Raw genomic sequence first — 11,144 nt, forward strand, 5'->3', positions numbered from 1 at the left:
CACCCAGTTTTTTTTAGAAATAGGACCACAAAACCTCTTTTTTCTTCCATTTACAGAAATGTCTGTTATTCCTTTTTCTGTCAAGTCGGATGCAGAATGAAGGGATTTAGTCACTTCAAACTTTAAAACTTTGTCTTGCTGGTTTGAATTCATCTCATCATCCATTGTAGATTTTATAACTTACACTTGATGCATTGACAGACCTGCTCACATTCTCTGTAGCAGAATGTATTTGAATAGTGTGGTGAATGGTGCCTCCCGGTGGTGAAAAGCACTCAGTGTCCCTGCAACAAAAAACAAAAAACAAAAAAACAAAACAAAAAAAAAGCAGTAAGTTTGCCATTCACTGCCCTCTGAGAAGCCTTCAGTCTGTCCATGATTCATGATGAGAAAGCCCATCACACTACTGACCCCTTCACTTTATTCAGATGCCTAATTTCCCTGATATCACAATGCTTTTTAGTCACCAATGTTCTGCTGGAAACTTGAGGTACAACCATGTTTCTAACAAGTGAACAGTGGCTTCATGTTGATTCACTTGATCAAATCTCTGATGAGTCAAATCCGAGTGTCACCTGAACCCTGCTTCAATGGAAGGATTTAACTCGTGAGAATCAGAACCTTTTGTACAGACAAGTTAACATGGTTGATAACACAGATTTGTTTCAATTTGATTGCTAATCGTGAAATAGTGCAAAAATATTCCTTATTCACTTTATATGGCAGAAATGGTTTTTATTTTTAAAGTTTCTAAATCGTCAAACCTGCTGATTAATTCCAGGTTTAGATGAAAATATTACACCGTTTTGATGTTGTTTCTGACTGTTGCAGCCCTCTCTGCTGTACATATGGCTCAGATGCCTGATGTCTCCAAACTTGTCTTTACTTCAAAGACCACACAACAATAGGTTTGTTACAGAAGTCCTAAGTTATGTCGCTACTGAATCCTAGTAATCTACGTAGGAGTACAAAAAGTTTAGTGTATCCATGACCTGCAAACTCTTAAATTGGTAATTGAGCCATATTGTTTCTTCTTTTGTTCAAGGATCTGACAGTGTCTCATCAAAAATCTCTACACTGATTGTTGACCACTTGTTCCTCCGCCTTTTTTATTTTTACATGCTTTCTTTTGCATCATCAGAGCAATTAGTAAGTTTGTGTTTTTGTTGTTGTTGTGTCCTGTTTTGTTAATTTCAGGTTTTCAGTTTCTAATTTGATTTACAAGGAAATAAATATATGTCGTTTTTTTTAAACAACAAAAATTTAAAAAAAAAAAATTAAAAACGAATGTCACTCTAGTCTAATGTGACTATATTGTATAAACATATTTATTTAAAAAAATGTATGTATTATATATTCGAAACTATATCATATTATATAAATATGTAGGTTTTTGGTATTTTTAAAGCGTAACAATAAATTGCATTTAAAAGAGCGCAACCTTTGTTTGGGGAACTAAAGTGTCAAACAGCGCATGCGTGACTATTAAAACGTATGTTGGCGGCGCAGAAAATAAACTATGACGTCATCCTGAACTGACGACCTTTGACCTGAACTCTCAGTAACAGCAGCTCCTGATTAAAAACAAAACAAAATAAAGCTCCTATCATAATGTAAGTGTGATGTGAAGCGACACAGCGCCGTCATTGAAGTGTTATTTGTTAACTCTAAAGGCTGTAAACAACTATTATATTATATTATATTATATTATATTATATTATATTATATTATATTATATTATAACTGAGCTAGCTTACTGACGACATTAGCTCGATGACCAAGCTAACGTCGTAGTAAAGATTTGTGATTGTGACACGTGTGTTTATGTTGTTAACTTGTTGTTGTTTACAGGTGTGAAAAGGACCGCTGTGCTCCGACGGAAGTCTTCTCCGCCGTCAGATATAAAGCCCTCGACTACGTCTTTGAGGTGAGCGTGTTTTTGTGCTGTGAAATGAGAGAGTCTCGTTGTTGTTGTTGTTGTTGTTGTTGTTGTTGTTGTTGTTGTTGTTGTTGTTGTCCTGCCTCGTGCTGACGCGTCTGTGTTGATCTCAGACCAGCACCGGTGTGAAGGTGATGATGAACCTGCTGGCCCTGCCGACACCGTACCTCGCCGGTACCAGTGACCTGTACCCGCACAGCGGGAGGCCGCCCGAGGTCACCTACAGGACACCGTGGCTCCGAGGTAGGACACGTGTCCACAGAGGACACCTAAAAAAAAACAACCTCAGCGTCAACACTGAACTTCCTCCGTCGGTTTTCACTGGTGTGCTTTATCTTTCTCACTCTGGTTCACCTGCACGTTTCCTCTGTGGGTTTCTGCACACGACGGATGATTTAAACCTCTTCCTGCTCGATCCTTCACAGCTTCACAGCATTCAGTCGTTTGTGTTGCTGCAATCAGCAAAATGCATCCACGCAAAATGTCCGAAAGGGACTGAGCAGTTTGTTTATTTTATCACAAAATGTGAATCATAATGTATAATAATACGTACTATACGTAATATATGTACGTTATACTGCTATACCACTACACCCTCTTAATGCTGAGACCGTCAGGTTTTTGAGACTTTCCCGTCAACCATTATGATGTTTTAGTGGATCAAGAAGAATCCTCTCATTAGAGGCTGTAGATTACAGCGACAGACTTGTGCTATCTGATGTACAAAACACATCTACTTTAAAGTCTTTCGTGTGGTAAACTGTGATTCAAGAATACGATGCACACTTTAAGTAAACGGCACGATGAGATCACTTATTGAGTGAGCCGAGACTATTCTTGTTCTCAGGGTGTCAAATCATGTTGTTGTTGACGTCGGAGCGATGTGCACAAGGTGCCTAAAGTCTCATCCGCTGTGAACAGCCAGGTCGAGGAAGGTGGTGATGAAGTACGGCGGGTGGAGGTCAGGGTCCATGACAAAGCAAAAGTCAATGTGGATTTCTTAACATAAGTAAAAGTACTTAATTGAACCCAAACCTTTTCTGAACACGAACTAACCACGAATGTGTTGTTGTTAATACAAAAGGCAACCTGTGCGTCGTTGTGGAAATGATGTATTTCCATGTGAGAAATGAACAGATAAACAAAGATACAATGAACTATCTTTTGTCAAGTTAATAAAAAGGAGAGAATCAGTGAATCACAGAGTCAATCTATTTTCAGCTGAAAAGGACGGGCTCGTCCACACAGAGCATGATGAGTCTTTTACAGGGAAATCTGTTGTCAAAACAGCACAAGGACATCTTCCACCAAGAGATTGGACTGTTTGCCTCTTCACTAGACAAAGCTAAGGGGCTCCTCATACACCGATACATGTGTTGGAGGTGAGCTGGAAAGTTACAGAGAATAATAATAGCATGTAGGTTATTACATACATATGGTAACGATTCATTTTGCCCCGACATGCGTCAAGAGGGGATGTGAACGGCTTTGATAAACACCAGTGTTTGACTCCCTCACTCTTCCTATCCACTCACTCCGCAAGTCTACCGTCAGCCTTCAGCCTTCAGCCTCCACACTGAAACTAAAACAGTAGTCGTGCCTGAAACTGTCCAAAAGGTGACGTCCTCGCTCTGCAACACAACCGTTGACAAAACCTTCTGTCCTTAACTTACAGTTACCAACACAAGTGTCTTTACTCTGTCCTACCCTCCCACCGACGGCTCAGCGGGCAGCTGCTGCCTGTCAAACATGCATTCACACTGACCAGCTGCCTGCCTGTGTCCTAAACCCGACTGCTCTGCCCAGCTGTGTTTTCAAATTGACGCATGACACTAAAATGACTGCTCGCCCAGACCTGCTAAATGTCGGGAGTAGCAGTGAAACCGATGAAAATGTTCAGTCGCACTCTGGAGCTCTGGATATAACCACTGAACAAACCTGAGGTCACCTGCTCACCTCGTATCTACCAGCTCAATGAGTTTTGGCATATAAACACAGTTTCTAAAATAAACATCGTGTCTGGTCGCTTTATCCAGATATTGTTCAACATTTTATTACCACAGGTTTTTCAACTGAAACAGACGCTACTCCTCCTCTTCAAACTGTTCTACGCTGCCGTATAAAACTTCATGTTCAATTTTTACTTAGGATTTGTTTATGTGAACTTCCTTGACAGGAAAGGTGATTTCTACCTGCAAACTCTTCGTCGGTGGTTCTGTGCTCGACGATCTGGGAAGAAAAACACAGCCAGTTAATTCACCTGAAAGGTTCTGTGACTGTGAAACACAATAAGTTCATCACTTTAGTATTCGTGGGGAGCATTGATTAAAAAATATGTTTTGTTATGCTTCAGATTTAACGTGAAAGAGGACATGGAGGTGATACCGAGCTCTAATCCTGACTCACTGAAGGATTTACACCAGGATCTGTGTGTCTGCCTTTTAAAAGAGCCACATATCAATGATCCATGTCAGGAATCATTTTTTAAGTGGACAGGTGACCAGATGAAAACTGGAGATATGAGCAATGGTAACTTATTTAATTTCAGAGTTCCCTCTTACACTATATTGAAACAAATATTTGACTCAGGGAAACCAGTCCTGCCTAATAAAACATGTTTACATCTGTCCAAGATCTGCTCCTGCCAGAAGAGCTCATAGCTGTTGATCCGCTGCCACAGTTTAAGAGACATTTACCCACACTGAAAGCCAAACTGTCCCGACTGAAGACGCTTCCTGTGGCCGACCCTCTGCTGAGCTCAGCAGGAGACGCCATCTCTGAGGACACCGTGTTCAGGTGTTTGTGTTCATACTTTTGTGATCGAGTAAACCATCACTGTCTTTATTGTCCCGCGTAAACATGATGTTAAAACCTGTTGGATTACAGCTGCTTCAGGTGCTGTGCGTCTTATGAAAAACCTCCAGATGTGGACTCCAGTGACTCTCGGATGTGTGCAGATGTTCATGAGGAGTTTGTCAAAGAGTCGCCTGTGAAAGAAGAGGTAAATAAAACTAAACTGTCTGATTATTGGGTTACTTTTTTGCTGATCGTTTTTCCTGTGTAGTCGCTGCTGTTGCCTGTCGTCGTGGAAACACTTCAGCTGACCACAGAAAGCTGCACCACCTTTTCAAGCATCTGTGCTCGCATGAATGTTTCTCCTGAACTGCTGGACGAAGAGTGTTCAGTCCTGGATGTGCTGCAGGAAGGTGAGGACAAGATAAAAGCGGTTTTAGATGCAGTAAAAATGCAGAAAAATAAACTGATATATTTTCCTTTTCTTTAGCTTCCCTTTCAAAGGCAGCAGTGGATATTTCCCAGTATGATACACCGGAGGAAGCCGGCAAAGAATGCAAGATGAATAGAGGTCTGGCAGAGTCCAATTTAGCAGGTCCAGATTATGGAGAGATGTGTGACCTGTTAGTTTATTATTTTCTCCAGAGGCTGCTTTAAAAATCAAAGTCTATGTCACTCACACTGTTTCAGTACCCAGTTGTTTTTATCAAATAGAAACTCTTCCAGTACCAGCCAGATACAGGACAGTGTAGATACAGTTTGTGGGCTTAAATTCAATGTTTCTCTCAGGACGTCTGGTGCTTCCACCTGAAATGGAGCTGGACGTGACTCTGAGCCCGACTACCAAGACGAGTCCAACCCACATCTGTCTGTCCACCTCTGCACTCCAGCAGGAAGAGTCGTCTCCTCCAGGCAGACTGTGAGTCATGACATCAGGTCACGCTGTAGTCCGACTGCTAATTAAACACTAACCCTGATGAAGTTTTGTTTATTTTCACACGTCAGTGCATCGGAACGTGAAAGCGAAGTGGTAACCATGGCGATAGCACGTTTTAGTGGAGGTGAAAGTGTGTTGCTATTTTTACGACCGCATTGATGAACACAATCCAAAGTCAGCCCACCAAATTTAAAAGTCACGCAGAGGATGAATCCTCACCTGCGGCTGCATGATGAGAGGATATGACTGATGTGAAGTGTTAGTGTATGTGGAAGCTCTTGTAACATTCATAATCGTCACGCAGGTCTTTGGTGTCGGCGAGAGCTCAGACAGAAATGATGACGGGACTTTGGAAGGCAGAGAAGCATCCGACCTTCGTGGTTCGCTTCCTGTTAACAGGTAACGGCATGTTGAGCTTCACTGCTTTGTTATCAAAGGGACACGCCACCAATTTTACACAGTTTACTTGCAATTAGTGAACGATGCACAGGTCAAAGCCGTCGCTGGTGCTTCAGGAAGTGCTTCATTCATGTAATAACGAAGGAGAGTAATTAAAAGATCCAGTCATGTTTATGGGAACATTTCCACCTGATACCAAGTACTCCTGAGTACAAATAACACAAGTCCACAGAGGAAACTGGACGCAGACATGCAGACTTTTAGGAGAATGTATTAAGCAGTTTGCAAAACAATGTGTGCATCATTTACTGCAACACTTTCTGAACAAGAGGCTTTATTGCAAACATACAAGACTGTGACTAAACTCAGTGAGGCGCTGCAGTGCTTTGGCCTGTGTTGAAGAGCTGCTGTGAGCTTCGCAGACCACCAGATGTCATCGTACATCCTGAGTTTAAAGCCTCAGAGCTTCACTCATTGTCGTCCAGCCAGCGTTACTGAAAAACAGTTCTGATGTTCTCTGCAGCTCCAGAGGAACATTTCCAAAGTCTACTTTACAAACTGGAGGCAGGGGTTTGAAAAATGTGAGCATATACCAGACAGGGAGGGTCTAACAAATGATGCAATCGTGTTGCATTGTGGGAACTGTAGGATACAGTGTGTTTTTGGAAGTCAGGATGTCTGTGGTTCTGCTGCACTGGTTTTTACTGTTTGACAACATGATGAAGACAATCAGTAATTATTATAAAGATGTATGTTGACATTCATCTATTTCAGCTCATTATTGATGCGTGTCAGAAAGAGTCTGCTGGTGCAATAATGATGTTATTTTTAGAGCGCTTTATTGTAAATTCTGGACACTGAATGGTGAGAAAATATCAGTGTTAAATCTTCAAGCTACTGTATTCAGTGATGTACAAAGCATGTTACTACACTCTGCTGTGTTTTCTTACAGAGCCTGAAATATATGAAGCAGCTGTTGACTTCCAGCCTCTGTGTGAAGCCTCGAAAGTCATTCAATTAGAGAAACAAAGTTTCAGCAGCGCCGCTGACGAACTGCAGTCACAGAAGACAGCGGGAGTCCCACAGGTGTTTTTGAGCAGCCGCGACTCCACAGAGAGCATGAGGTCTGAATCTCCTTCCACCAGGGAGGAGGAGATGGAAGACTTCAGGAAGCTGCCGCCCGAGCACGTGGAGGGTGAGAGTCCGCTTGTAGTCGCGGCATCAATCCCGTGTTGTATATTAAGAGGGTGAATTTGGGGGTTACATGTCAACAATAAAAATGTTTTGTTTTCATAGGAAGTGGAGGTGATACGATTAGATGATTAATTTACATATAATTTAACACATGAAAAAATAATAATCGGCTACCTGTTTTGGTCATTTTTAAGCCTACGGGCCAAAAATATACAAGTTACAGCTTCACAAATATAACTTCTAGCTGCTTTTAGTTCTCTTGGAGTGAAGTGAACGTATTTGGGTTTTAAACTGATGGTTAGACGACATAAAGCAGTTTTAACATGTAAACAGTTTGGCTTTGATCAGTTTTGGTGGACATTTTGTAATATTTTCTAACATTTTATACATGTAAACATTAGTTCATTAATAGGAAAACCATCTTTTTGCTGCCCAAACAGTGTGTAGCCTGTCTCTTTTCATGTGTTGCTTTAAGCCAGTTTGAAACTTTTAATGCATTCAAATTGAAGATTGTTCAATTGTTGAGATTGTTGCTGCAGATATCTGGTATGATCATCTGTTCTTTTCTTCTAGTTTCAGTCGGATCCGTCTTGCTGAATCCAGCAAACAAAACGAGCGTCGAAAAGGAAACCCCTGTTGATTCTTCTCAGAGCTCCTTACTGATGCACGCTGTCAGCACAAATAAGGAAGTTCAACCTGCTGCTGCCACCAGCACCAAAGATGACATATCAGACGAGAGATGTTCAGAAGTTACATCCAGGTTTCATAAGAACATCAACACAAGTAATGATGACTGTGAGACCGAGCCGAGCGCCCGCATCTCTGAGCAGACCGTCTCCTCCGGACCGAACATCAGAGACGGTCGCAGAGGTCCGCTGTTTACGAGACGTCCACCGGAGAAGGACCTGGATCCTCTGTCCACCTTCATGATGTTGAGATCCCAGCAGGCCGCTCCGGTCACCGCAACACCTCAGAGCTCAGCAGGTTCATATTATCTGAGGAGTTTCAGCACCTACTTTATGTTTTTGCTCCATTTTACACATTTTTCTTCCAATGACTTTGATGGGTTTGTTTGTAACCACAATAATGTTACTGATGAGTTTTACTTTACACATTGTTTCTTATTTTAACCAAGCAGAAGAACAAAACTCTAGCCCATGTTATGTACAGATTAGTCCAGATTATGACGTGAATTTATTAGTAATAATAATAATAACTCGTGCTGATCCACACTGTCCTCTCACACGGTTTTTAATGCAGGTGGTACAAACCACAAGCAGAAGCATCCGATACAAATTCAGATGTAAATTAGTTTTTATCAACATCTATCCAGCTATGAAATATATATTGTATCTGAAACCTGTTTGTATGAAGCAGCTTTACACATAAATTAAAACCATTCCTTAACAATAGACCAGGTGGAGGATTTACAGTGGCTTAAAGTTATTCTGCAGCCAGTAATCACAGCTCTCTGAGGACATTTTAATGCAGTTTGGTACCAACTTTTTCACTCAAAAACAAACCTTTCCACATGTTTTCATCTTTTTCTGAGTAATCTAATAGATACACAAAGTCTTTAAAAGACTTCACTACATCTAGATGGAGACCACTAACCTCGATTGATAAACTCATTACGTGGTAGCTGAGATTGTGTTTCATGTATATAGATGTGATGTAAACAGTCATCTTGCAGTAGATTCTTCTGCTAATATCCATTGCCCAAATATTTTTTTTACAATGTGTGCCCGTTATAGTCAGAAAATTTTGACAACGTATTCAAACATATTGTTTTCAATCAAAAAGATATAAATTATTTTATTTTAACATCTCGTTAATTCTCCAACTAATAATTTGTACACGGCAATAAAATGCATGAATTATATAGTAGTGGTAAATAGTGTAGGTTTACTAGACTGGATACCATCACAGTATTTCCTGGTCACCTGGGTATATTAATGTGAAATCACATTATTCAAATAGGTTTTTGTTTTCAAATAAAGTTTTTGGGCTATTTATTATTATCATGATAATGATTTTTTTCCCTCCTTTAATCAGCACCAGAGATGAACCAACAAACACCGGAGTCGGAGCTGCAGCTTCCTCCAGAGGAGACACAAACACCGGAAACGCAGGACGGAAGGCCGGCGTACACGAGCGTTGGCGTGTCAGGAAACGCGAGCAGAGAGCAGAAACCAGCTGCTGAGTGGGCGCATCAACACAACGGTCGTCCTGTCAGTCAGTCAAACCCTCAGAGGAGACGTGACAGCAGAGTGGTGCAGGTCCAAGCTACAGGTGCGACACACTCGGCACACCTCCAATTCAACTCTCCACTGTCAGGGTGGAAACCACGGAAACACATTGGTACAATTCTGCTTTTCACTTAATCAACTAATTTTACACTTTTTCACAATGGACGTATCAAACACATCTTAAGCTGTAATTACACATTATAAGGAGTAACTAAGGAACCAAAAAGGTTTTTATTCTTGTTCACTTTGCTGCTAATAATAACTGTGAACTAATGCAGCGCTACCGCAGCACTTCTCCCACTGACCAAACTGAAGTGTAGTCCAGTGTCCCTGCTAGAGAAACGGATGGTGGTCGAGCGCGTTTGTTTTTCAGCCCTCTGTTCTCCCGTGCAGACAGCCAGCGGCGAGCCTACTGTGAGCTGCTGGCCTTCGCCCAGCCCTGTTTGAGCTCTGCCAGACAGCTGGGCCTCAACTTCCCTGTGTGGGGGGACTTCAGCTGCCTGGGTCCGGACCAAACTCACTTCCTCCTCAAGCAGCAGGAGAGGGCGCTGTGCCGGGCTCCTGCACCGAGCGCGGAGCTGGTCAAAGGTATGAAATGTCCTTTTAAAGACAGTTTTATTCATAGTTTGATCTGATTATTGTCATATTAATGCATTAAACCTACATATTAAGGCTGTAAATAAACTCCTACGCTTGCTCCTGCTGTGTTACATTCAGATCAGGAGCTGCTCTTCAACCAGGCAGCTCTTATTCATGTGCTGGTGACGTTCAAGGAGCTGCTGCTGAAGTGTGACCTCAGTACAGCGCTGGGTCAGTATGAACCGCCTTCAGTCCTCAAACTTGACTTCTAAAAACTTTGTTTAAAATATCAAGTGGGTAGAAATACAGTTAGTATGTGTTCAGGGAGGATTTGATCACATTTGACTGAAAATGATGAAAACATAAGCAAACAGATACTTTTTTACTTAAATGTTGTTGAGCAAAATCCACTTTGAACCAATGAGAAACATCTCATAATAAACCAACGCTGTTTTAACTGAGGCACAAACGTCATCATGTAGGATCTCATCATCAAAGGAAGTTGAAGGAGTTTTAAGGGCTTTAACTTTAATTTCAACAGTTCCACAGTTGCTGTGACCTAACATTGATCATACCGTGATATTTACGGCCTTTTTCTTAATGCACTAAAGAGTACCTAACCAAGGCAGCTGAGGCGTGTGCAGAGCAGAGTCTGAAGCAGCTGCTGAAGAGGCTGCAGATCATCCTCTACCTCAGTCACACCAACCAGGAGACCAACCTCAAACTGCTGGAGCTGCAGCAGCTGCTGGCTGAATGGCTGCAGAACCGGAAAGAACAGAGCTCCGAGGAGAAAGTTAGTGTTCACAACAGACTCAAAACACACGTTTATGGTTTATGTGATTAAAGATCCTGGTGGATTTGTCTTCCTGTAGATCCTCGTCATAATATCAGTCGACTCTGACGACAGCAGATCAACAGTTATCAGCAGCTTGATCCAAGTGACTGGTGAGCAGCTTCTGGTCTCTTTCAGCCTTAATCAGCAGCAGGACTAGTAAACTTGACACGACTGTAGAACCAAGTGTTGTGACTAAATTAGAATATTCATCCAAACTGG

General features: G+C 41.7%; 1 protein-coding gene across 1 annotated transcript in view; it reads left to right on the forward strand.

Moving 5' to 3' along the window:
* The first annotated feature begins 987 nt into the window (after positions 1 to 987).
* The window catches only part of LOC138191584 (protein shortage in chiasmata 1 ortholog), a 16,739-nt gene continuing 6,582 nt past the window's right edge, over positions 988 to 11,144 (forward strand). Inside the window, exons 1-18 of the mRNA XM_069138479.1 lie at positions 988 to 1,010; positions 1,852 to 1,927; positions 2,053 to 2,182; positions 4,116 to 4,206; positions 4,293 to 4,468; positions 4,573 to 4,735; positions 4,826 to 4,940; positions 5,004 to 5,145; positions 5,223 to 5,303; positions 5,522 to 5,651; positions 5,974 to 6,068; positions 7,021 to 7,263; positions 7,836 to 8,246; positions 9,318 to 9,554; positions 9,905 to 10,099; positions 10,229 to 10,321; positions 10,702 to 10,883; positions 10,963 to 11,035. Of these exons, the coding sequence (XP_068994580.1) occupies positions 988 to 1,010; positions 1,852 to 1,927; positions 2,053 to 2,182; positions 4,116 to 4,206; positions 4,293 to 4,468; positions 4,573 to 4,735; positions 4,826 to 4,940; positions 5,004 to 5,145; positions 5,223 to 5,303; positions 5,522 to 5,651; positions 5,974 to 6,068; positions 7,021 to 7,263; positions 7,836 to 8,246; positions 9,318 to 9,554; positions 9,905 to 10,099; positions 10,229 to 10,321; positions 10,702 to 10,883; positions 10,963 to 11,035 (2,656 nt within the window). The remainder of the gene's footprint in view (positions 1,011 to 1,851; positions 1,928 to 2,052; positions 2,183 to 4,115; positions 4,207 to 4,292; positions 4,469 to 4,572; positions 4,736 to 4,825; positions 4,941 to 5,003; positions 5,146 to 5,222; positions 5,304 to 5,521; positions 5,652 to 5,973; positions 6,069 to 7,020; positions 7,264 to 7,835; positions 8,247 to 9,317; positions 9,555 to 9,904; positions 10,100 to 10,228; positions 10,322 to 10,701; positions 10,884 to 10,962; positions 11,036 to 11,144) is intronic.

Source organism: Embiotoca jacksoni, unplaced genomic scaffold (assembly GCF_022577435.1).
Source record: "Embiotoca jacksoni isolate LCO1_2020_lvr unplaced genomic scaffold, fEmbJac1.0.p SCAF_8, whole genome shotgun sequence".
NCBI lineage: Eukaryota > Metazoa > Chordata > Actinopteri > Embiotocidae > Embiotoca > Embiotoca jacksoni.